General features: G+C 42.3%; 1 protein-coding gene across 1 annotated transcript; it reads left to right on the top strand.

Annotated features, from left to right (window-relative positions):
- The first annotated feature begins 291 nt into the window (after positions 1 to 291).
- LOC132883698 (desmoglein-2.1-like) lies at positions 292 to 27,221 on the top strand. Its single transcript, XM_060917631.1, has 14 exons — positions 292 to 473; positions 8,816 to 8,944; positions 9,095 to 9,256; positions 9,357 to 9,498; positions 9,657 to 9,817; positions 10,053 to 10,187; positions 10,350 to 10,535; positions 10,727 to 11,088; positions 11,331 to 11,473; positions 12,799 to 13,020; positions 13,329 to 13,562; positions 13,719 to 13,846; positions 20,701 to 20,964; positions 25,213 to 27,221. Exons 1-14 carry the CDS (start codon positions 417 to 419, stop codon positions 26,245 to 26,247), a joined length of 3,360 nt encoding a protein of 1,119 aa, XP_060773614.1. The 5' UTR covers positions 292 to 416; the 3' UTR covers positions 26,248 to 27,221.
- The last annotated feature ends 675 nt before the right edge of the window (positions 27,222 to 27,896 follow it).

Raw genomic sequence — 27,896 nt, 5'->3', positions numbered from 1 at the left:
GGGCAGATCTTCTCAGCATGTTATTGCCATTGTGACCACAATGAATGGACATTAATACATTAGCTATATGTCTTTAGCTTTCAGTAAATAACATGTCAAAAGTTTTTTGGTTTTTGTTTAATGTTACGGTGAAGGGTTACTGTCGGATAAAATGCTAAGTAATGCAAAAGGATTTAGGGTGTTTTGTGACGTATTCTCTCGCTCACAAACAACAAAAGGAAGGAGGGAGGGAGGGAAGGATCTGTGTTAGACCCTCCTCTAAAGGTGAGGGTGTGTGGTGGTTTTGAAAGTGCTGACTTCTTTCTATATCCTGTAATCGCGAAGGTACCTGTGGTGGACACGTTGAACTATCCAGATACAAACAGCAACGTTTTCAACACCGAGTGCTGGACTGGAATCGAGCTCACGCTCCGGAAATGGGCCAGCCATGGCGTTCAGTGCCACTTCTCTGCCTGTTTTGTTTCATTATATGGGTAAGCTTATACTCTATATTCATTTTGGTTTATATTTTTAGCTTATTCACTGTCGTGTCACCAGAATCACTGATATCTTCAACAGTCTCTTGTTTGTTATAACAGGAGTTAGTTATTTTGGGGAAAATGTGCTTTTGCATAATTTTGGGGAATTTTTATTGGGAAAAATATTCAATAACTTTACTGTTATACATTGTAGTGTCACCAAGATCACTTACAGGAGACTGTTGATGTGTGCAGTGATTTCGGTGACACTACAATGAATAAAAGTGAAGTTATTGAATATTTTCGTAGCATCTCTTCTCGGTCTTGCACTTTTTAGATGGTCCCTGCTCACTAATCTCACAGCCGGCTGCACACAGACTAGTGTTATTTGTCCAGCTCGGAGAAAGACTCGTTTTGATTAAAATTAGGTTATAGCTTGTTTACCTTGGTACAGTAGGAAGAAGGCGTATATTGTGTTTTAACAGCGTTTCGCTTCAGAGTTATTGATCCGGGAAGTTTAAGTCTGTGAATATATTTCCAACTTTACCCCAAACATGAAAGAGAGCTTGATTAAATCATGTAAATGAGCCATATTGCCCGGTTTATTCCCCATATTACCCATTTTTTCCTCCATATTACCTAGTCTATTCCCCATATTGTCCATAAGTCTGTGAATATATTTCCAACTTTACCCCAAACATGAAAGAGAGCTTGATTAAATCGTGTAAATGAGCCATATTGCCCGGTTTATTCCCCATATTACCCATTTTTTCCCCCATATTACCTAGTCTATTCCCCATATTGTCCAGTTTATTCCCCATATTCCCCAGTTTATTTTCCACACACATCATTCAAAACATAAGTTCAAATATGAGTTTAAAGTTATCGTTATAACGTGAAACGTTTCACCTACTAATGTGAAAATATATTTTTATAACGTGAAAAAATATAACAATAAATTTTTCCTGTTAATGTATAGCTACTGATCTCCCCCCCCCCCCAATCAAGTCAATTCAAATCAAGTTTATTCGTATAGCGCTTTTAACAATAAACATGGTCACAAAGCAGCTTTACAGAATTTGAATGACTTAAAATATGAGCTATTATCCCGAATCTATCCTGATATTGCTGGTGTGGCAGCAATATGCTTCCGTAGTGTGTGTATCCTAGGGCGGCACTGTCGCCTCACAGCAAGAAGGTTCTGGGTTCGAGCCCAGTGGCTGACGGGGGTCTTTCTGTGTAGAGTTCGCATATTCTCCTCGTGTCCTGTGCTCTGGTTTCCCTCACAGTTCAAAGGTGGCTCTAAATTTACCGTGGGTGTGAGTGGTTGTTTGCTTCCATGTGTCAGCCCTGCGATAATCTGGCGACTTGTCCAGGGTGTACCCCGCCTCTTGCCCATAGTCAGCTCAAGCTTGGCTGCTAGCAATCCAGTGTAGTGTAATGAATATCAGGACAGGGAACTTTTTTTCAGTGCCTCCTTTAATGGAAGTTGAGCTTAAATTTAGCAGTACAATAACATTAATACAAGAATGATTGCCTCAGGTCTACTAGTAGCCTAATCAATGCGACTCTGTAGCTCCTTGCTATTTTACGTTTATTTAAAATGACAAAGGCAATGCAAAATGTAATACTATTTTTATAATCACAAGGAGATTTCCAATTGAAATGCAGAGACCAATAACACTGACTGGTCTTGGGGAAGTAAAAACGTTGGCAGTTAGGGAGCCAAGCTGTGGGATGTTTATGGTGAGCTGAGCAGAGTACAGAAAAGAGCTAAAACTCCCAAAACAACACTGAATCACTAGTCTTAACTTTACTTTATTGCCATCCTATTGTCTAAAGGTAGCCACAATGGGCTGCAGCCTGTTTGTTAAATTCACCAGAAGTGTTTTGTTGCCTACTGATGATCTGGTTCAGGCTGTTCTTCAGTGCACTAACCAACTATGAGATCACTTGGCAGGTTACTACTTTGTGGGTACAGACAGATGTTTGTTCCTTTTGTTCTCGGAGGCAATATAACCAAGCTATACATTTTAATATGACTATTTTAAATGGACTGGATTGTCATGGCCAGTAAATATCCAACGTTGGGCACGGTGCACAGGCCCTGGAGTGTAACAGAATCATGACCAGGATTAATGGCACTATGATTGCCTAATCTAACATGGTGAACATCGTTAAAGATGAAAAATATCATTGAGTCTGATGCCAGCATTACTTATCATTTTGTCATTACAAAATGTTTAGGTCCTGTTTAGTCTTAAACTAAATATATTTTTGAGTTATAATTTTTTTTAAATATATTTGCAGTAGGCGGCACGGTGGTGTAGTGGTTAGCGCTGTCTCCTCACAGCAAGAAGGTCCGGGTTTGAGCCCCGGGGCCGACGAGGGCCTTTCTGTGCGGAGTTTGCATGTTCTCCCCGTGTCCGCGTGGGTTTCCTGTGGGTGTTCCAGTTTCCCCCACAGTCCAAAGACATGCAGGTTAGGTTAACTGGTGACTCTAAATTGACTGTAGGTGTGAGTGTGAATGGTTGTCTGTGTCTGTCAGCCCTGTGATGACCTGGCGACTTGTCCAGGGTGTACTCCGCCTTTCGCCCGTAGTCAGCTGGGATAGGCTCCAGCTTGCCTGCGACCCTGTAGAACAGGATAAAGCGGCTAGAGATAATGAGATGAGATATTTGCAATATTCATGAATAAGGATTCATTACGATCTATAGTATAATTGACTTCTAGTATATTTTATAAAAATTAATTTAATAGAATTCTCATCTCATTATCTCTAGCCTCTTTATCCTGTCCTACAGGGTCGCAGGCAAGCTGGAGCCTATCCCAGCTGACTACGGGCGAAAGGCGGGGTACACCCTGGACAAGTCGCCAGGTCATCACAGGGCTGACACATAGACACAGACAACCATTCACACCTATGGTCAATTTAGAGTCGCCAGTTAACCTAACCTGCATGTCTTTGGACTGTGGGGGAAACCCACACGGACACGGGGAGAACATGCAAACTCCGCACAGAAAGGCCCTTGCCGGCCACGGGGCTCGAACCCGGACCTTCTTGCTGTGAGGCGACAGCGCTAACCACTACACCACCGTGCCGCCCCCTTTAATAGAATTGTAAATCATTATATTTTCTCCAAAGGTAAGGTGTTTGAGTCAGAAAAGCACTGGGAAATATGCCACTCATCTTTTTCATACGTTCTACATCCGGGACATGGAGATTCAAAATCGTGACATAAATCTCGATATGTCACTTGTGAGGAAATCGATGAATTGTTTTGATAAATTTGCATACTTTGTGAATGTGCCTATATAATAAAAAGAATAAAACACATTGGACTGAAGATATGAAGTTTATCTTCTTGTGTTGAAAAATTAGCATTTTTCATATGAAATACATCCTGGGCCTGAGTGACATACTTTCTGATCTTTCACACTGTCACTCCCAGTGATTTCTTGCTGACTAGACGCGCATTGTCAAAATGATGAACTGGTTCAAAATAAAAATTCTTTTGATTAACTTGTGTTTTTTATTTTTTATTTTTATTTTTTGTGGATATGTCCATATAATATAAAGAACATTACATGGTGGTGTGAAGATAAGAAGGTTATCTTATCGTGTTGACAATATTTTCACTCGTTCACTTTGCTCACTCATGTTCCCCACTTAAACTTCATATCTTCATGGAACGGTAGAATATCCTATATATATTTAAGTTATCCCATGAAATTGAGTTGGACATAAGCCATATACGACAAAATTGAGTGGAATAACTGTTTTATTCTATCCCCATTCACTGGATTGTGAGAAACAGAGCATTTTTATTTTTTGCAAATTTTAATAAATAAAAACGTTATACAAAACAGCCGACCAAATCGCTTCCACTTAGAATGTAAACGAACCGGCAAAATGACAGTAGCAATTTGTGAAAAAATGTGAGAATATAATAATAATTATTTAAAAAAGATACTTTTATTCCATATTTTGTTGCACTTTTTTTTGTATTTTTTTGGGTTTTGTTTTGGAGTAGAGTTTTTATTTCTTCCTCCATTGGTATAGTAACATGGTTCACCATTTTCTTCTTCTTCTTTAGGGTTTTCGGCAGTTTGGCACCACCAACTGGGTTCGAGTGTGGAACAGGAGATATTGGGGCGGGGGGGGGGGACTATATTCTTTTAGCGATTTCTGTTTCTTTTACTTGATAAAGTGATATAATTGACATGATGTGTGCTGCCATTTTGTTTTTCTCTACTCACGGTATATGAGCTGATATCCTAGTCATAGAGTAGCCAATCAGAGCATGTGATTGCTCATATCCAGTGAATGTGGATAGAGAGATATACACCAATCAGCCATAAAATTAAAAACACTGACAGGTAAAGTGACTTGATTATGTTGTTACAATGGCACCTGTCAAGGGGTGGGATATATATTAGGCAGCAAGAGAACAATCAGTTCTCAAAGTTGATGTGTTGGAAGCAGGAAAAATGAGCAAGCATAAGGATCTCTGCGACTTTGACAAGGGCCAAATTGTGATGGCTACATGACTGGGTCTGTGCATCCCCAAAATGGCACATCTTCTGGGGTGTTTCCGGTATGCAGTGGTTAGTATCGCCCAAAAGTGGTCCAAGGAAGGATGACTGGTGAACCAGGGTCAGGGGCAGCCAAGGCTCATTGATTTGCATGGGGCATGAAGGCTAGCCCATGTGGTCCAATCCCTCAAGCGCTACTGTCGCACAAACTGCTGAAAAAGTTAATGCTGACACCTTTTCTGTTTTAGACAGCATTAACTTTTTTAGAAGTCTATTGAATATAGGTCTATCTAACTAAATTCTGTAATATAAATACAGTTGGGTACAAAGATCTGAAACCACTTGTGAAAAAGCTTCTGTTTGGCATTATTTTTTTAAATTTAACACACAGGTTTTCATTACAAATAATATCAATAACAACAAAAGCAAATGTAGAATCTTAATATTTACATGAATTTCAGAATTTATTCGGATTTTTGTCCCCTTTTTGCGTTAATGACAGTGTGCACTCAAGCTGGCATGAACTCAGAAGTTTGTGCAAAACCTTATGATTCATTTTAGATCAAATCCAACTGTTGGGTGGAAGAGGGCAGCACGGGGGTGTAGTGGTTAGCACTGTCGCCTCACAGCGAGAAGGTTCTGGGTTCGAGCCCAGTGGCTGACAGGGGCCTTTCTGTGTGGAGTTTGCATGTTCTCCCTGTGTGTGCGTGGGTTTCCTCTGGGTGCTCCAGTTTCCCCCACAGTCCAAAGACATGCAGTTAGGTTACTGAATTAGGCTACTCTAAATTGTCCATAGGTGTGGTTGAGAGGAGAAAACCTCTATAATAATCCAGTAGAAGGCAACAGGAAACCACTAGTGTAATCCTTCCCTAGCAACTTTGACGGCTGAATCTGTTCGAGCAGACCTGCCGCCAGGCAGAGCACCAAAGAAGAAGGTGGCAGAGACAGCACCAGTTACAGTGAATGCTTGTATTAAAGGTAGACTGCCTTTTACATTTTTCAAGTGTAGGTCATAAAAAGAAATTTTCCTGACACCCAATTATTTTTGTTTCATGGACCGAAAGCTACTGAATTTGAATCACAGACTTCCAATTTTATTAGGTCTTTTTAAAAAAAATAGAACAATTAATGAATTTAGGGCCACGTGGCCCTAAATTCTCCGCTATTTTTCTTGCTTCACCATGACACAATATAAGATACTAGGTCATGCATCACGTGGTGGGCTTTCCCCATTCGTGCAAGGCATTGTGGAATACAAATTTGAAACAGGAGAGGAAAATGGAGGACACGAATGAAACCGAAAAGATGAACGACAGTAACAGAAAGCAAGAGGAAAAGACGTTATGTTGTGAAGGAAAGGAAACGCAGGACCAAACTAATAAATATCAGTGGTCAGTGAGCACCTCTGTGTGATCAGCTGTTCTTTTAGCAACAGAATGATGTAACTGTTAGTGCAGAGTCAAGGTAAACCTGTAGATGGCAGTAATGCAACACTGGATGCCAGCTGCTGTAAAACCCTAAAGATAAAGATGACGACTAAGGCCAAGTTTACATTAGACCGTATCTGTCTCGTTTTCTTCGCGGATGCACTCTGTTTACATTAAACTGCCTGGAAACGCTGGGAAACGGGAATCCGCCAGCGTCCACGTATTCAATCCAGATCGTGTCAGCTCCGGTGCTGTGTAAACACTGAGATACGCGAATACGCTGTGCTGAGCTCTAGCTGGCGTCGTCATTGGACAACGTCACTGTGACATCCACCTTCCTGATTCGCTGGCGTTGGTCATGTGACGCGACTGCTGAAAAACGGTGCGGACTTCCGCCTTGTATCACCTTTCATTAAAGAGTATAAAAGTATGAAAATACTGCAAATACTGATGCAAATACTGCCCATTGTGTAGTTATGATTGTCTTTAGGCTTGCCATCCTTCCACTTGCAAGTAGTAAGTGATATGCGCTGGGATCACACACACAGCGGCTCAGTCCCGAATCACGGCTTGTGCACTTCACTCGCGTGCTCTGTGAGCTGCGCAAGGCCGGAGTGCGCACCCTCCAGAGGGCACTCGCTGTTCAGGGCGGAGTGATTTGGAGCGCAGGATGCCTGCGGAGCCGAGCGTATCCGTGTACTGGTGTTGCTGTGTGCACGCAAATCGTGTATTGGTGTTGCTGTGTGCACACTAATCATTTTAAAAACGTTAATCTGATGATCCGCTGATACGGTCTAATGTAAACATGGGCTAAGGTAAGTGTGTACAAGTGCACATGGACGACTTCTGTCTGTTTGCCTGCACGAAGCAAGAGATTTCATGCACGTTATTTGTGAGGGAATCCCCTCAAATTATATAACTTCCCAGCCACAGAATGGCTTTTTTTTATATTACAGAAATAAATCTGTATCACAGTGACCAAATTTCAGAGAGAACTAAATTTCGCAGATTTTATGAAATCGAAAGACTGTATGCTTTTAAAAGTTACTGGCAGGTACAAACAAATCCAAATCACAAAACAATGGTCAGAGTGGATCTTGTCTGGATTTGACCACCATCTTGTCTGGATTTGACTACCATCTTGTCTTCTGTCTAGAAACAGGTGACGTACAAACAGGCTGTCAAAGAATGAGGCCAGGATCACAAACTGAGAGAATAAACGTCAAAACCAGAAGTAGCAAACATGAATCAAAAGGCTTGATGTAAACAGTGCTGAACAAATACTTCACAAAGTCTCTGTGCTGTGGGTGGGCTTATTTACATGCTTGTAATGTGTAGAGTCCAGGTGTGTGTAATCCATAATCAGGTGACATGCTGTGGCTGATGGGTATTGTAGTTCAGTGTTGTCATCAGCAACATGACATCTACCATCAGAGTGTTGTCTGAACACATGCCTCAGTGGAAGGAATAAGAGATTTACTGAAAGTTTTTTTTGTTTTGTTTTGTTTTTTGTACAAAGTAGTTAACATGGTTGGTTTCACAAACTTGCTGAAATTTAAATAGTGACCTAGAAATTGTGCAACATCTTGAATATTGAAAAGCCAAGATGGGGCTCATGTCCCTTTTTGTTTGAGAATTTTTAAAATTCTAAAACTTTCTGTTAATTTCCAATTTAAAAAATAAAAGTCCGAGATTTTCAACGTGTACTCAAACTTTTGAACCCCACTGTATGTTGTTGGTCTTTTTAAAAACTGGGTTTTTACATTTTTTTTAAAGCTATATTCTATTCACATTAAAACCTTAGAATCTTCTGTAACTGATGAGCCTTGCTCTGGAAATACAACAAACTTTGCTTTTTAATGTCAACATATCAGCCAAAAGGTGGAATGTTCACAACTATCATGCTCTGCATTAGTAAAGTTGGAGCTCATTTTGTGCTGTGCTGGTGTTTCATCAGGTTTAGAAGTTTCTGAATAGGGCTCAAAGCACTACTCTGGCTTGTTTGTGTACTGTGTGGTATTTGCTGTGAGAGATGTTTGGAAGAGATGAACACAGTGCTGTGAGGGACAATATCCAGTCAACCAAAGGCTTGTTTACACAGGAATGTGACAGTTCTGGATTTGTCCATTTTATGTCTTCTGTGTTGTGGCAACCCAAAAAGCAGAATGTCGGCTCATGCACTTGAAACAAAATCTACTTTTCCAGCACAGTATAAGTAAAAGTTGACAGCTCTTACAGAAGTTGACTTGAAGTCATACAGATTTAGGAAAAGCAATCCTGCTGGAGTATGAACAGAGAAGGCTGAAAATATAAATAAATCTTTGGCAACCATAGATCTTTGTGATAATTTTAAAAATGAACTACATTTCAAATGCCTCTGTCTTTTTCTCCTAGTGTGTGTTTGAAGCTGGAGCCAAAGCAGACCACTCTGTATCCCTCCAAAGGCACAGGAGAGAATGGATCGTCCCTCCACAAATTTTGGAGGAGAATGTAGACTACACTAAAAAGCCCTTTATTGCCAGGGTGAGAATATTCTCTTTAATGAATTTTAATTAATTTTAGTTTTCTACTCATATTTGAAAGAAAATGCATTTTATCAGTTTATTACATACTTGATCTTTTTAATCCCTGACAATCATTTTATGCTTTTTTTTTTTTTTTTTTTCTTGTTAGATTCGTTCAGACAAGACGAATGACAGTAATGCAGTAATAAGATATTCCTTAAAGGGCATCGGTGCAGACATGCCACCCTATAACTTGTTCATTGTGGACCCTTCCAATGGCAATGTTAAAGTAACTGGGATCCTAGACCGAGAGACCATTTCCCAGTACAATGTAAGTTAATCATTGAGCACTAGTATAACTTATAAACAGGATGATGGCAGTAACGATAGTGATACCTTTCTGATGATGATGATGATGATGGGCTTCACAGCTCTCTGGAATTGCAACGTACGCTGATGGCTCAGTGGCAGAGAATGATATTCAGTTGAGAGTAAAGGTGAAAGATCAGAATGACAATGCTCCCATCTTCTTACCTGTGAGCACAGGATCTGTGAATGAGCTCAGCAAGAGAGGTAAATGTGAAATAATTGACAGATGACCTTTTTTTTTTTTTAAAGAATTTGAAATTGACACTTTCGTAGGTCTGAAGATGTTGCATAAAACACAAGGAGGTGATGAGATTAGAATAATGGTGATAGATAAGTGTTAACATTACCAATGAAATGTTTAGGTACGACTGTAATGAAAATAACAGCAACAGATGCTGATGAACCTGGGAATATCAACTCTCAGATCTTCTATAAGATTGTTGATCAGAAGCCTCCAGGAAAGATGTTTGATATCAATCAGAATGGAGAAGTGATTGTTATTAATGAAAACTTGGACCGAGAGGTGAGGCATCACACACTGGTCAAGGCTAGAATTTTGTACGGACTGCTATCACAAATCTGTTACAATCAGTATATTAAAATGGCTAATTTTTAGTTTTGAACATCTCAGTCTTGCTCCTTATGAATTTTCATACACTAAACACAATATAAAATACCAGAGAGATTGTCTTTATTGTAACATACACCGAGTATTTTGAAAAGGTGAGTGTCTCATTATAATACCCATCTCTCTACAGACAGTTGACCAGTATGAACTTACTGTAAGCGCTTCAGACCTCAATGGGGGTCAAGGTGGCAACACAGGGACAGCAACATTCAATATTCAGATCAAGGATGTCAATGATAACGTCCCAGTACTGGAGCAGGACTCGGTAAGGCGGCACCTATTTAATCCCTGTGTTCCTACTCGTTCCAGTGTTATGAAATTTGACAGTGGTTGTCTCAAATATGTAATATACAAGGCACAGAAATATAATCACTTTTGATGGGCCAGTGAGACAGTTATCCCTATTTGTTTCTCCTTCTGTATATAGTTTGAAGTCAGTGTTGAGGAGAACACAGAGAATGTGGAGGTGATGAGATTGAAAGCCACTGATCTGGACTTGCCAAACACTGAAAACTGGCAGGCTGTGTACACCATTGTGTCAGGCAATGGGGGTGGGCATTTTAATATCATCACTGATCCAAAGACCAACGAGGGAGTCCTGATGCTTGTCAAGGTTGTCAATGTTTTATTTCCCCAATTTTCTTGTCTTGATCACCAGGCTTATATTGCTATAAATTAGGACAAACATGCCACTTGTAACATCCTATTGCCTTAGTGTGACATTGTGATATGAAGAATGATGTTCATTTCAGTGTGAGTGCTTGTACTGTGCAGAAGAAGTCACCAATGTGCTTTTGTTTTCAGGGTGTAGATTATGAGCAAGTAAAACTCATGAATCTGGGCATCACTGTGAACAATGCGGCTCCATACTATACAGCAGATGGGTCCGGAGGAGGAGGCGGCAGCGGAGGAGCTACAGGAATGTTGGGTGGTGGTGGTGGTGGAGGAGGCGGAGGATCTGCAGGAATGTCGGGTGGTGGTGGTGGTGGTAGTAAAGTCTACACTATGAATGTTAAGGTAAAGAATCAGCCTGAAGGCCCAACCTTCATTCCCAAAGTGAAGGCAGTTCCAGTTTCTGAAAATGGAAAGATGGTTGATATAACAAAGGTCCTCACAACATACACCGCTATCGATCCAGATACAGGATTACCTGCTCAGCGAGTCAAGTGAGTCTCTGTTATTGTTTTTTCACAACATGTATGATTAGCAGAATTTTTTTTTTTTTTTTTGTAGCCATGCTGACATGCATATACTGTACATAACATGGAGCATTTTAGTCTTAATTAATGGCACTATCTGTGTGGGAATATCTGTACTCATTATATTTCTGCACAAATTTATTCATGTTTTCCCTTTGTCAGTCACCTGTCTCTGTATGTGAACCATACTTCTGGTTTTCCTCTCTCAGATATGTTAAAGGCTCTGACCGAGACAACTGGCTATCCATTGATGAGAAAACTGGTGAAATCAAACTGAACAAATTCCCAGATCGAGAATCTCCACACCTGGTCAATGGGACTTACATGGCAGAAATCCTCTGTATTAGTCAAGGTTCATAACTCAGTTAAATTATTTTGAGATTAACAACTGACTTTTACCCTTTTGATTCTTTCAACAGATAATTTTCTGTTAAACTATTATCGTGTATTTTCAAACTGTGCACCATAAACTGTTTTATATTTTACTTATTTTAGGAAGACAGACTGAATATTAGCCAGTATTACAAGGTGAAGATCATAGACAGTGAGGTCCAAAAGTCTGAGAGCACCAGTGAAAATTCTTCTTTTTGCATTCTTTTTAAAATTAACATGAAGGTTTTTCATCACAAATGATGATATCAGCAACAATTTGAGTAAAAAGTAGAATCTTTGAAATATTTACATGAATTTCAGAGTTGCTTAGTATTTGGGGTGTCCCCTTTTTGCTTTAATGACGATGTGCACTTGAGCTGGCATGAACTTCACAACTTTGCAAAACCTTATGATCCATTTTAGATCAAATCCATCGGAGTGTCATCTGAATATACTTCACTAGAAGAGATGAGTCTCATGGAAAATCTGACCTTTTGTGCAAAGCTGTTAACATGGTCAATATCACAAAGTTATTAATATTTAAACGGGGACCTAGAAATCTTACAGAATCTTGAGTATTGAATCGTGTTGAAAGATGTTGTACTTTTTCTTTCTTGTTTTAGAACTTTCAGAATTCTAACATTAGGTTTATTTCTGGTTTAGATTAAAAAAAAAATTCCCAGATTTTCAATGTGGTCTCAGGTTTTGGACCCCACTGTATGAGTGTATAGACTGTATATTTACCCTTTCCAGTATTTTATGTAGCCTCTCCATTATTTATGTTTCACAGGGGGTGTCTATAATTCCTGCATACGCTGTTAAAGTGCATTACATTAGCTGATGGCAGGCAATTAAAGTGTCATATAGTCAGTGCAATTTATGTATTTGACAAACAGGAAGTAATAATAATTAGATGCATAATATTGTGTTTCTTCCTCTATTCATAGAGGAAGAAATTAAGTTTTATCAACTATTAGCACATTTGGCCTCTACACATAGCATTTGTAGATTTCCGGAAGGCCGGGCAGGGCAGTTGTATCACCAGGAGAACATGCAAGCATTGCTTTTGCAAATATGAATAAAAGTTTATTCTAGGGACTATGGCTACACTTTTCCTACAGGCAGAGCCATAAAAGATAGATCACGCATTAATAATAGTAAATTATCTCCCTTTTTTTCATTTTGTCTTTCTGATATCTTTAATCTGTTCTTCAATATATTCTGTAGAAACAAACCCACCTATACTACAAAAGTGCATCAAAATGTGCAATTCAATATGTAATACTTTTTCATCTGTCATTATAGACATGCCCTCTAAGACAGCGACAGGCACTGTCGCCATCCAGGTGGAGGACTTTAATGACCACTGCCCTACTCTACCTGATCCCAAACAGACTATGTGCACCACTCAGGAAGTTTTGTATGTCACTGCAGAGGACAAAGATGATTTTCCAAATGCAGGTCCCTTCACATTCACTGTCCTGCCTGAAGGGACAGATGGAAAATGGAGTGTGGAGCACTTAAATGGTACGAATTTTTAGTAATCTGCCATGACATTCAGGGCAAAGGGCCATATTTCCTCATAAAAATGACAGTAAAGACCTAAGATGATGATGGTGGTGATTTTTTTTTTTATAGAGAGACTTGCATTTCAGTAAAATTAATAATAGAAGTAGGTTATTGCATGTTAGCATGTGGGTATTTGTCTAATATTGTCATATATATTTGCAAAAGTAAATGGATCTGTTGTGGCAAATGAATGTGGATGGTCTCCAATATTATTTGCTCCTTACATGATATAATTCAGTGATGTTGACTTAATCATATTATTGTAGATACGACAGCCATGTTGAAGCCCCAAGATGCACCTTGGCCAGGCCTTCTTCAGGTGACTCTGGAAGTTCGCGATCAGCAGGGGATGTCGTGTCCAGATAAGCAGGTGCTAAAGGTGACTGTCTGCACATGTGATAAATCAGCAACATGTGGCCCCACTGCGGTTCAAGGAAAGAGCTCGGAACTTGGCAGTGCCGGAATTGGTTTGCTTATCCTGGGGCTCCTCATGCTATTACGTGAGTGTACTTACTTTCTTGTCTGTTACATCTGTGTTGACTAGACTGTTTTTAGATGCATCCCAGTAGATGTTTGGGCTTCTTGTAGTGCTGCAAAAAATTAAAGACTGTAAAAGAAGCCTGCATCAACACTCAATATCTGAATTGTTTTCACAGTTATTCCACTCCTACTGCTGTTCTGTCAGTGTGGAGCGGCTGCCATGAGCGGACCCTTCACTGAGATGCCTTTTGACACTAAAGAGCATCTGATTTCCTACCATACAGAAGGTCAGGGAGAAGACCGGGTAAGAGAGATATCTCAACCTCTTGTTCTTCAGGTTTATTTGGTTATTCCAGTAACACTTTTTTTTTCCCCCCATATAGTCCAATGTAGATAGTCGACAAACCATCCACAACACTCACCTTTCACTTTATTAGGAACACCTGCACATTCATGAATGAAGAACTGTGATCTCTGTGATCATTACATGGATATTGATATCAGATGGACTGGTTTGAGTATTTCAGAAAAGTATTTCATAGTTTACACAGATTGCTGTGGGGGGGAAAAACATTGAGTGAGTAACAGTTCTGTGGGTGGAAATGCCTTGGTGATGAGAGGGGTCAGAGGAAACTAGCCAGACTGGTTTGATCTGCCAGAAAGAATATAGTAGCTAACACAATCACTCTTTACAACTGTGGTGACCAGAACAGCATTTCGGCATGCACAAAACATCAAACCTTGAGGTGGATGGGCTACAACAGCAGAAGACCGCATCTGTCCAGTTTTGGTGAGTCTGTGCTCATGATAGCCTCAGATTCTTGTTCTTGTCTGACAGGACTGGAACCTAATGTGGTCTTCTGCTGTTGTAGCTCATTCACCTCAGGGTTTGAGGTCTTGTGCATTTCTGAGATGCTTTTCTGCTCACTGCAGATGTAAAGAGTGATTGTTTGAGTTGTTATTATAGACTTCCTGTCAGCTCAGACCAGTCTGGTCATTCTCCTCTTATCTCTCTCATCAACAAAGTGTTTCAGCCTGCAGACCCTCTTCACACAGGATGTCTTTTATTTTTTCCACACCATTCTGTGTAATCTGTAGAGACTACTGTGTGTAAAAATCCCAGGAGATCGTTTCTGAAATACTCAAATCAGTCCATTTGGCACCAACAACCTTGCCACAGGTAAAGTCTCAGAAATCACATTTTTCTCCATTCTCGTGTTCTTGCAAACATTAACTGAAGCTCTTGACCTGTATTTGCTTGATTTTTATGTATTATGTTGCTGCCACATGGTTGGTTGATTGGATAACCGTATAAATGACCAGGTGTACAGGTGTTCCTAATAAAGTGGCCAGTGAATGTGTAGTCTGCCATGAACCAGCTGATTCTCAACGTGAAACTGATTCTCAACAAAGAGCCAAATTATGTTTGGTTACAATATGCTATTAAGTGAAACAGTAGAGTTCACATTATCTGAATTTGAAACTGTGATAGAACGAGTTGATCATCTATAAATGATCTACTAAACATCATAAGCTATAAACCGGACTGTCCAAAAAAGTGAAAGCAAAAGGATTTATTGGTAATCTCTGAAACATTCAAATCCTTAAACTGTGTGTTAGGGTTTTGCTGGGATTCGAACCTGGTTCGTTGGTGTGATAATCCAGCAAACCCCCACTAGGCCACCAGGGGGATGACTCAAATGCAGAGGCGTGAGGCGGAAGTAGAAAAAGAATCAAAAGGTTTATTTAAACTATATACACTATATACAGGGCAAAACAAAAGACAAAAAAAAACCAAAGAGTATAATCCAAAAGAAAAGCAAAGTGCAAAAATTCAAAAGCTAAGAAGATCAAAAAACACAGTACAAAGGAAACTGGAGATAAACATAACAGCACAAAGACTCCGTGACAAGAGGACTGAACTCAGGGGTATAAATAGACAAACTAATTAAGGACACAGGTGAAGATAATTAGGCAATTAACACAAACACAAAACACAGGAACAGTGGCGGCCTCTAGAGGCCAAAATAAACACGACATGAAAAGGAAATAACAGCGGCCTCTAGAGGCCAAAACAGTCCTAGTCCTAACAGGACCCCCCCCTCTAGGAGCGTCTCCTGACGTTCCCAGGGCGATCCGGATGGGCCGAATGGAAGTCCCGACATAGTTCTTTATCAAGGACATCCCGAGCAGGAACCCAGCAGCGCTCCTCAGGACCATAGCCCTCCCAGTCCACCAGATATTGCAACCCGCCGCGGACCCGGCGGGAGTCAAGCAGGCGATTCACAGTGAACACAGTCTGCCCCTGGAAGATGCGGGGGGGTGGGGGGTTCCTAGGGGCAGGGGCATACGTAGACGTCAGTACGGGCCGTAACAGGGAAACATGGAAAGTGGGGTTGATCCTCAGAGTCCGGGGCAACTGGAGCCGGTAGGAGACAGGGTTCACCCTGCGCACCACCTTGAAGGGACCAATGTAGCGAGGAGCAAGCTTGCGGTTCTCCACCCGCAGTGGAAGGTCCTTAGTGGACAGCCAAACACGCTGCCCAGGGCGGAAAGCGTGTGCAGGTCTTCTATGGCGGTTGGCCTGAGTCTGGTTGGTTCTGGAGGTCTGTATGAGGGTCTTCCTGACCTTGCTCCAGGTCTTGCGACACCGTCTCACATATTGGTTGACCGAGGGCACCCCCGCGTCCTCCTCCTGGTCCGGGAACAGAGGTGGCTGGAACCCGAATTGGCACTGGAATGGCGACAGCTTGGTGGCCGATGACTGCAGGGTGTTGTGGGCGTACTCCGCCCATGGCAGCCAGGTGCTCCACGATGTCGGGTTATCCATAGCCAGGCCTCGCAGGGTGGTTTCCAGGTCCTGGTTGAGCCTCTCCGTCTGACCATTGGACTGTGGGTGAAACCCAGAGGAGAGGCTGGCAGTGGCTCCGATGACCTTGCAGAACCCGTGCCACACTCGGGAGGAGAACTGGGGCCCTCGGTCTGAGACGATGTCCTGTGGAAGACCAAAGACTCGGAAGACATGATTAAACAAAAGTTTCGCAGTTTCAAGAGCAGAGGGGAGTTTGCACAGTGGTATGAAGCGGCAGGCCTTGGAGAATCTGTCAACTAAGACCAAAATGACCGTGTTACCTTGTGACTCAGGGAGACCCGTGATAAAGTCGACTGCCACGTGGGACCAGGGACGCCGGGGAATGGTCAGAGGATGCAGGAGACCCTGGGGACGCTGTCGTGGGTTCTTGGTTCTGGTGCAAACCTCACAGGACAGGACAAATGACCTTACTTCCTTCTCCATGTTAGGCCACCAGAAGCGTCTTTTCAGGAAGTCCAGGGTCCTCCGAGCTCCCGGGTGGGCGGTGAGAGGGGAAGAGTGACCCCACTGGAGAACCTTGGCCCGGGCTTGATGTGGGACGTACAAGAGGCCTGGTGGCCCCGTCCCAGGACCGGGGTCCTGGTGTTGGGCTCGTCGGACAGCCTCCTCAATACCCCAGCGGACAGGGGCCACAATCCGGGACACAGGGATAATAGGCCCGACTTCATTCTCCCTGTTAGTGGCAGAGAACAGTCTGGACAGTGCGTCAGGTTTGGTGTTCTTGGAGCCGGGGCGGTATGAGAGGGTGAAGTCAAACCGACTGAAAAACAGGGCCCACCTAGCCTGTCGAGGGTTCAGTCTCTTGGCTTGCTGGAGGTACTCCAGGTTCTTGTGGTCAGTCCAAACCAGGAATGGATGTTGTGCTCCCTCCAGCCAGTGCCTCCACTCCTCAAGGGCCAGTTTGACCGCTAGCAGTTCTCGATCCCCCACATCGTACCGGGACTCAGCAGGACTCAGGCGGTGGGAGAAGTAAGCGCAGGGGTGCAGCTTTCCTTCCGAACGTTGAGAGAGCACCGCGCCGACACCACTGTCCGAGGCGTCCACCTCCACGATGAATGGTTGGGAGGTGTCCGGGAGAACCAGAATGGGTGCCATGCAGAAGCGGTCCTTGAGGTCTTTGAACGCCTTTTCTGCCTGAGGAGACCAGCCATAAGATCCACCTGTCCCTTTGGTGAGGTCTGACATGGGTGCTGCCACAGAACTGAAGTTCCTGATGAACTTGCGGTAGAAGTTAGCGAATCCTAAGAACCGCTGAACCTCCTTAACGGACTTGGGAGTAGGCCAGTCCCGGACGGCCAGGGTCTTGGCAGGGTCCATTTGGAGTTGGCCTGTCCGTACAATAAATCCCAGAAAGGAGACCTCGGGAACATGAAATTCGCATTTCTGGGCCTTGGCGAACAGATTGTTCTGTAGCAGCCTCTGGAGAACCTGGCGGACATGGTGGCGGTGCTCCTGCACGGTCTTGGAAAAGATAAGGATGTCGTCGAGGTAGACAAAAACGTATAGGTTAATCATGTCCCTTAAGACGTCGTTGATTAGGGCCTGAAAAACAGCTGGTGCGTTGGTGAGTCCGAAGGGCATCACCTGGTATTCGTAGTGCCCAGACGGGGTGTTAAAGGCAGTCTTCCACTCGTCTCCCTGTCGGATACGGATGAGGTGGTATGCGTTCCGTAGGTCCAACTTGGTGAAGACGGTGGCGCCTTGGAGCAGGTCGAAAGCTGTGGACATCAGCGGAAGGGGATATCGGTTGCGCACAGTGATCTTATTCAGGCCCCTGTAATCAATACATGGTCGGAGCCCCCCATCCTTTTTGCCGACAAAGAAGAAGCCGGCTCCAGCAGGTGAAGTGGAGGGTCGAATAAACCCAGAGACCAGGGCATCTTTGAGGTATTCCTCCATGGCCTTGCGTTCTGGCTGAGAGAGTGAAAACAGTCTGCCACGAGGAGGGGTAGTCCCAGGGAGCAAGTCGATGGCACAGTCGTAGGCCCGGTGCGGAGGAAGAACGGCGGCCCTGCTCTTGCTGAATACCTCCTTGAGATCCCAGTACTCTGTGGGAACTTGAGATAACTCGGTGAGATCAGGGGGCTCGGCAGGAGACACAGGAGAGCTAGAGAGCAGACAAGAGGCATGGCATGCAGGGCCCCATTCCACAACCTGGCTTGTTACCCAGTCTATGCGAGGGTTGTGGCGAGTAAGCCAAGGAAGGCCTAGAATAACTGGGAACTCAGGTGAAGGAATCAGGTGCAGGGATATTTCTTCCTTGTGACCTTGAGACTGGAGGAAAACTGGAGAAGTAACTTGGGTGACTCTTCCATCACCTAACGCTTGGCCATCGAGGGCAGACACAGACAGTGGGACTTCAAGAGGTGCAGTCGGAATATTGATGCTTTGGGCGAAGTGAATATCCATAAAGTTCCCAGCCGCCCCTGAGTCTATCAAAGCTTGACAAGAGTGGACAGACTCACCCCAGGAGATGGAGACCGGGATGTAGATTCCTTGGCCAGGGAGTCCGGGAGAGAGGGTAGGCCCCGTCACAACCCTCCCTCGGCTGGACGGGGCGGTCCTTTTCCCAAGAGTTCGGGACATGATGCTCGGAAGTGACCAGGTTTGCCACAGTAGATGCAGCACTTGTCCCTCCTTCTGCGCTCCCTCTCAGATGCGGAGAGGCGAGTACGACCCACTTGCATGGGTTCTGGACAGTCACTGAAGGAGGTAGACGGTCTCCAGGTAGAGGTAGGGAGGCTGGGGGGGCTCAAGGCTTGGTGGCGTTCTCTCATCCTGTTGTCCAGACGAATAGCATGTGAGATGAGGGTTTCGAGGTCACTTGGGCATCCAATAGAGGCCAGACCGTCCTTGATGGGGTCAGACAGACCATGGTGGAAGGCTGACACCAGGGCAGTCTCGTTCCATCCACTTACTGCTGCGAGTGTTCGGAACGAGATGGCATAATCTGCGACGCTTCCTCCTTGCCGGATGGACATGAGCTTTCGGGCTGCGTCGGTACTGATGTCTGCCTGATCGAAGACCCGAAGCATCTCTTCAGAAAACAGCTGGAAATCAAAGCACTCAGGTCCCTGTCTTTGCCAGATAGCAGTAGCCCAGGCTCGCGCCTTACCAGCTAATAAGGTGATCACAAAGGCAATCTTGCGGCGATCCGTAGTGTAGGTGGTAGGCTGAAGCTCAAAGGTGAGTTGACACTGGGTAAGGAACTCTCGGCACTCACTGTGCTTGCCGTCATACCTCTGTGGTGCAGGAAGGCTGGGTTCGCGAGGTGAAGAAGGCAGCATTGCAGGAGGCACTGGAGCAGGAGTGGGAGCTGGATCAGGAGCAGGAACTGGATCAGGAGCAGGAGATGCAGGCAGAGATGTCAGCTGTGCCAGGGTTTTCCCAATTTGCTGAAGCAGTTCCTCGTGGCGAGCGAGGGCCTCACGTTGGCTGGTGAGCGTACGTCCATGAGCGTCCATGGTCGCTCCGAAGCGTGTCAAAGCTGCCATAATTCCCTGAAGGTTGGCCGGGTAGACAGTTGAAGCAGCCTCTGCTGAGTCGGTCATGACGGAGTCTTTCTGTTAGGGTTTTGCTGGGATTCGAACCTGGTTCGTTGGTGTGATAATCCAGCAAACCCCCACTAGGCCACCAGGGGGATGACTCAAATGCAGAGGCGTGAGGCGGAAGTAGAAAAAGAATCAAAAGGTTTATTTAAACTATATACACTATATACAGGGCAAAACAAAAGACAAAAAAAAACCAAAGAGTATAATCCAAAAGAAAAGCAAAGTGCAAAAATTCAAAAGCTAAGAAGATCAAAAAACACAGTACAAAGGAAACTGGAGATAAACATAACAGCACAAAGACTCCGTGACAAGAGGACTGAACTCAGGGGTATAAATAGACAAACTAATTAAGGACACAGGTGAAGATAATTAGGCAATTAACACAAACACAAAACACAGGAACAGTGGCGGCCTCTAGAGGCCAAAATAAACACGACATGAAAAGGAAATAACAGCGGCCTCTAGAGGCCAAAACAGTCCTAGTCCTAACACTGTGGATATTATTTTGTATTAGTTGAGGAGCTGTTTTATGACAGTCACCTGACAATATATTGACAATCTACAGATGGTTTGTTGACAGTTTGTAGAACATTTAAATTGGATATCAAAATAAATTTTTACCATTAATCCTAGTTTCATAAAGTTATGATTAATGCAGTGGCTAAAATCCATCTGTAATACAAAACATTCATGTAACTTCTCCAATTTAAATCAATTTAATTCTAAATTTGACAGGATGTGCCCTTCTTCCTGAGTGAAACTGATGGTCCTGGAATGATGCCAGGTGGCTTTGGGGCCTTCAACGGTGCAGCCAAGGGAGCTGCTGCCCTTGGAGGTGCTGGTTACATCATCAACGGAGGTCAAGCCAGTAGTCAGATGGAAATGATGTCTATGGATCAGGGAATGAGCGGACATCTTGGGATGATGAGGGATGAGTTTTCCACATACGACAGTGGACTGGGCCTTTCAGAAGACTTCTTCGACCATTACTACTCACATGTAAGTGGAGACATATATTAGAAAGTACATAAAATAAGAGAATGGAACTTGACATCACAAAAGGTATGGGCCCTAACCCTAGGGCAACAGGAGTAGAGTACAACATGAATTTGCCTGCTTTTTTTTGTAATTTTGGAAATTGTTTGACAAATCATTTTCTACTCTGGACTGGATAACACACAGTGGTCCAGACTAATTGAGAACATTAGAGTATAGTCATTAAGAGAACAATAAAGACTTGTAATTGTGTCATGAAAAGCATAATACCAAAAATTTGCACATCTCTAGAAAGTGTTACCATATATACAACAAATTTAAAGGTGCACTATGAAGGATTTTGTGGCATCTAGCAGTGAGGTTGCAGCCAACTGAATACGGTTTCCTTCCAAAAACTAAAAGCCTGATGTGGTTGGTGGTTACACTACATGTGCAGGAATAAAACTTTACTTCAAACAGGCTTAAACTGTGAGCATAATATTATTTTATTAGAACCACCAAAACAATTACACAAGCAAGAATGCAACTTCACTGACATTTACCTCTTCTCTTCTTCGATTGCTCTTGGCCACTTACGGCACAGGTCAGAGCAGACCTGCCATCAGGCAGAACACTAAAGAAGATCAATTTCAGATGGCATGCATTTTAACTGGCTCCTACAAATTGCCCATAGGTGTGAATATCTGAGCAGGAGTTGTATGGTGGCTGCCAGCAATGCCTTTGTATGCCTTTGACTCGATTCAGCTATAAGAAACAATGAAAATTTTTATTTTTTTTTTAATTTAATTATTTTTTTGCAAATGTTCATTTGAGTGCATTACAACATCATACAGGGGGACATGCTATACAGGCCAAACTTTAAAAAATTAAAAGAAAAAGCAAACCTATATTAAACACCACCAGTCTCTTAAAATGGCTGCTACATTCATCATCTTCCTTTCTTCTGTAGCAAGTTCTCCAAGAAGCCTGGAATAACCCACCAGCCCATTTCTTTAGAAAACTGCATAATGTCCTCAGATAATAATTATTATTATTATTTTTTTAAATAAAAAGGCAAATTACAATCAGGGGTGCGTGGGTTTTTTTTTTTTTTTTTTGGTGGGATTGCTTTAAATATTCTACAAAGGTGGCAATAATATCACACATTTAGTAGTATGGGTGTCACTCATTGTGTTTTAATCTTTGGCCTATTTTGTTGAAAGGTGTCAGTATATCTTACACACACACACACACACACACACACACTTTATATTGTATATAAAATAATATACACTCACACATCCATCCGTCCATCCATTATCTGTAGCCACTTATCCTGTCCTACAGGGTCACAGGCAAGCTGGAGCCCATCCCAACTGACTATGGTCGAGAAGCGGGGTACACCCTGGACAAGTTGCCAGGTCATCACAGGGCTGACACATAGACACAGACAACCATTCACACCTACGGTCAATTTAGAGCCACCAATTAGCCTAACCTGCATGCCTTTGGACTGTGGGGGAAACCGGAGCACCCGGAGGAAACCCACGCGGACATGGGGAGAGCATGCAAACTCCACACAGAAAGACCCTCATTGGCCGCTGGGCTTATTTCACCTTCTTGCTGTGAGGTGACCGTGCTAATCACTACACCACCGTGTATGGTATATACAGTGCTCAGCGTAAACGAGTACACCCCCTTTGAAAAATAACATTTTAAACAATATCTCAATGAGCACAAACAATTTCCAAAATGTTGACAAGACAAAGTTTAATATAACATCTGTTTAACTTGTAACAGGAAAAAGTAAGGTTAATAATATAACTTGGATTACACATTTTTCAGTTTTACTCAAATTAGGGTGGTGCAAAAATGAGTACACCCCACAACAAAAACTACTACATCTAGTACTTTGTATGGCCTCCATGATTTTTAATGACCGCACCAAGTCTTCTAGGCATGGAATGAACAAGTTTAGTGACATTTTGCAATATCAATCTTTTTTTTCCATTCTTCAACAATGACCTCTTTTAGTGACTGGATGCTGGATGGAGAGTGATCAACTTGTGTCTTCAGAATTCCCCATAGGTGTTCGATTGGGTTCAGATCAGGATACATACTTGGCCACTGAATCACTTTCACCCTGTTCTTCAGAAATCCAACAGTGGCCTTAGATGTGTGTTTAGTCACGTTGGAAAAGTGCACGACGACCAAGGGCACGGAGTGATGGTGGTATCTTTTCTTTCAGTATAGAGCAATACATCTGTGAATTCATGATGCCATCAATGAAATGCAGCTCCCCGACACCAGCAGCACTCATGCAGCCCCACATAAGGACACTGCCACCACAATGTTTCACTGTAGGCACCATGCATTTTTTTTTTTCTTTGTATTCCTCACCTTTGCGACGCCATACAGTTTTGAAGCCATCAGTTCCAAAAACATTTATCTTGGTCTCATCACTCCAGAGTATAGAGTCCCAGTAGTCTTCATCTTTGTCAGCATGGGCCCTGGCAAACTCTAGGCGGGCTTTTTTTGTGCCTGGGCTTTAGGAGAGGCTTCTTTCGTGGATGGCATCCATGCTTGCCATTCCTCTGCAGTGTACGCCGTATTGTGTCACGGGAAATAGTCACTCCAGTTTGGCTTTCTACTTCTTTAGATAACTGCAGTGAACTTGCATGCCGATTTTCTTCAACCCTTCTCATCAGAAGACGCTCCTGCCGAGGTGTTAACTTCCGTGGACGACCTGGACGTCTCTGTGAGATGGTTGCAGTTCCATCTTTTTCTTAAATTTTTGTACCACTTTTGCTACAGTATTCTGACCGATAAGTAAAGCTTTGCTGATCATCTTGTAGCCTTCACCTTTGTGGTGGAAAGAAATTTTCTTTGGGGAATTCTGAAGAGACAAGTTGAGCATCACTCTCCATCCAGCATCCAGTCACTAAAAGAGGTCATTGTTGAAGAACGGAAAAAAATTGATGTTGCAAAATGTCGCCAACTTGTTCATTCCATGCCTAGAAGACTTGGTGCTGTCATTAAAAATCATGGAGGCCATACAAAGTACTAGATGTAGTAGTTTTTGTTGTAGGGTGTACTCATTTTTGCACCACCCTAATTTGAGTAAAACTGAAAAATGTGTAATCTAATTTATATTATTAACCTTACTTTTTCCCGTTATTAAACTTTGTCTTGTCAACATTTTGGAAATTGTTTGTGTTCATTGAGATATTGTTTAAAATGTTACTTTTCAAAGGGGGTGTACTCGTTTACACTGAGCACTGTATATATTTATTCTGTCTGTCCACATTCACTGCTATCCGCACATATACTGTGAGTAGAGAAAAACAAAATGGCAGAGCGTGTTGCTGAATCAACTGAGGATGAAATAAAAACTCTGCTCGAAAACAAAAACCCCAAAAATACAAAAAGGCAACAAAATATGGAATGAAAGTATTTCATGGTAAGAATTTTTTTTTTTTTTCAAGAATTATAGCATTTTTCACAAATTGCTACGGTCATTTTGCCAGTTTGTTACATTCTAAGCAGAAGTTATTTTGCTGGATGTTTTGTATAAATTTTAATTTCTCGAATTTGCAAAAAATAAAAATGCTCTGTTTCTCAAAAGCCAGGGATTGTGGATAGAATAAAACTATTATTCCACTATCTATATATACTTGAAAAAAGTTTTTTGTGGCTCCCTAATGGCATAAAAGAAAATTGCTTGCAAGTCAGAATCCTGATCTGTGGTTAGGAACCTGGAAAGCAAAGCTAAATGTGCTTTCTAGGTATGAGGGATGGCATACTCTCACTCCCCTGTCAGATTGACCCCGGTGAATCATGGGCATCTGTGAGCTTATGTATGTGGAAGAGGGCAGATAGAGCTTCATGCTCTCCTGTGACACAGCATGAGCAACAGGTTGAAAAGGATGAATTTGATATTGGATAGTACTACTTGGATTGACAGGCCTCTGTGGAAGCATGTGGTAGCTTTGAGAATAGCAGTAAAATAGAATTTTTAGTTTTATTAATGCTTTTAAATAATATCCTCTGAAATAATTAGTATTGACGAGCAAAATTGCATTTTGATAAATAACATAATAAAAACAAGTTGGGCAAAGAGTTAAACCTTGGAATCCTACTGTTTATGCTTCAGCTCATCAGTCATAACTCTACTGTGTCAGTGTCTTCAGGCTACTCTATTTGTATGCGTTAGTTCATGAAAGGTGCAATATGAATTTTAGTGCTTTTAACAAGCCTATTTGTGTCTTGCAGAAAACTCAGGACTTGTGCACCACAGCCGAAGAGAATTTACTGCCATTTAGTTTAGAAGGTCAGGGATCACCTGCTGGCTCTATCGGTTGCTGCAGCATCCTAGGAGCTGACAATGATCTGGAGTTCCTTAATGACTTGGGGCCAAAGTTCACTACTCTAGCTGAGATATGTGGTAGAGGCACAGAGTTCACAATGGCTGCTACCTCCCTTCCTCCTCCAAAACCCATCATGGATCACTCTGAATCAGTTTCCACGCACACCAATATTGCCAACACTGTCAACATGGCCACCGAAGTTGCAGCACCCTCTACCATGCACAGGGAGGAGAATGTGGTAGTTAAAAACACCCATGTAGTGTCTGACGTGCAGCCAGCCCAGACTCTGATCGATGTGCCCACCCAGACCCTGATGGTGCAGCAGCAGCCAATGTACTACATGGTGGAGCCTCAGGTTTCTAACACTGTGCTGTTGGCTGAGAGGCCCACCGTGGGAATGACCCAGGGGATGTATGTGCTGAATGGAGCTCCAGTGAACGAAAGAGTCCTGGTCCAGGGTGCTGTGCCAGCACAAGGCACAATTGGTGGAGGAGACAGAGTGTTGTTGTTGGAAACACATGGAGGATCTACCACGGCACTGAACGCAGGCTTGCTCCAGTCAGCTCATTTGTCAGGTTCACAGCTTTTGCTTGTTGATACAGGTGCACAAGGTGGCCAGATCCTCCAAGGAACACTGCCGAGAGGGAGCCTCTCTGGATCTCAAGGCATAGTGTTTGTGGAAGGGCAAGGAGGGTCTGCAATTCATGGATCCCTCCAAAGAAGTGTTCCTGTGGCCGGAGGCTCTCAAAGTATGCAGTATGTAGTGGGGAGGCAGGGAGGGACTTCAGGAATCACTCATGGATCTCTGCAGGGGGCAGTAACATCCACTGCCATGTCCCAGAATGGGACTATTGGATTGAACACAAGCACTGTACATGGACTTCCCAGCTCACGGAAGATTGTTGTCAAAGAGAAGAAGGTTGTGAAAACCAACCTGTAAAATTGATGCATTTTCCTCACACTGAACACAACACCAGTAGGCTGAGGTAATGTCCTCAATGCTTTTACTCATAAAATACAAGCATTTTGACATACAAAGGTTCTTGTATTCATTAGTGCATACACTGTACTTTTTTTAATTTCAAGTTGTTTTTGGTTTACTGTTTCTTTGGTATTACTAAGCAATTAAAAGTCATATCACAAGTAACACTACTTTAAAGGTTACACACTAGGTCAACTATGCAAATTTGGGGTTTCAACCTGTAAAAATTTTTTTTTTTTTATTCTGCATAGTCAGAGCATATTTCACCAAGGAAACTTAGAATTATTAAAAACAAAAGGGGAAAAAATGGATTTCCATACTTTAAGTAACAGCAGACTGACCCTCCATTCTATGCATATTTTAAAATGAGAAACTAATCAAAATGCAGAACAAAATAAAAGTACAAAAGACTGTTGAGCAGTGTAAGCTTAATTTAGAAATGAACATGTCATTTTATCATGGAGGTTGGAAAAAATGTGTACTACATTTTGGAATGTTTTCAAAAATGTTTTTCCAAGCTTATGATAATGTTAGTAGTATTTGTATCTTCTTTTTTCTGATATGAATTAATGTATCCTTACAACTCCTTTTATCTAATGGGCATCCATGTGTACTTTGTCATGTTTTCACAAGAGATGAAGAAACAATGGACACTGAATTAATATGGGACACTCAAATGTAATGTCATGTTGAGGTCAAAGAATAGTTGATGTTTAAAGGGGAAACTTAACTCAGAAATGGGACTACTTTGTTTTATTTCTTTTTTTATAGATAGATTTTCAAGACTTGCATAAGTGAAATGAATGTGCTTCACAATAAACTGCCATTTACAATCAAAGAAATATCTAGCTTTGATCTGTGGGGTTAAACTGGAACCATATTGATTTATCTCTTATTGTAGATTTTAATACAATAAAATGACACACAACCAATGTTTTGAGAAACATTTATTTTAATGCTTCATTAAAATTCATTATTATGATCAGCCTTTTGTATGATCAGAAACAAGCTTAATTTTGTTTTTGACTATACTAGTGCATCTCAAAAAATTAGAATATTGTGAAAAAGTTCAATATTTTCCATCAGTTATTTAAGAAAGTGAAAATGTTATATATTATAGACTCATTACACAAACTAAAATGTTTCAAGCATTTTTCTATTTTAATTTTAATCAGTATGGCATACAGTACAAAAACATAAAAAAAAACCATCTCAAAATATTAGAATATTTCATTTCGAGTTTGAGTAAAACAATATGAACACAGTGTATCTCTCGGTCTAGTTCAGTACACACAACCACAATCATGGGGAAGACTGCTGACTTGACTGTTGTCCAGAAGATGATCACTGATGCCCTCCACAAGGAGGGTAAGCCACAAAAGGTCATTGCTGAAAAGGGTGGCTGGAAAAGGTGCACAAGCAACAGGGATGGCTGCAGTCTTGAGAGGATTGTCAAGAAAAGTTGATTCAAGAACTTGGGAGAGCTTCACAAGGAGTGGACTGAAGCTGGTGTCAGTGTATCAAGACCCATCACGAACAGACGTCTTCAAGAAAGGGGATACAACTTTCACATTCCTGATAGGGGGCGGCACGGTGGTGTAGTGGTT

This window comes from Neoarius graeffei, chromosome 3 (genome assembly GCF_027579695.1).
Source record: "Neoarius graeffei isolate fNeoGra1 chromosome 3, fNeoGra1.pri, whole genome shotgun sequence".
NCBI classification, from domain to species: domain Eukaryota; kingdom Metazoa; phylum Chordata; class Actinopteri; order Siluriformes; family Ariidae; genus Neoarius; species Neoarius graeffei.
This window is presented reverse-complemented; position numbering and strand designations above follow the sequence as displayed.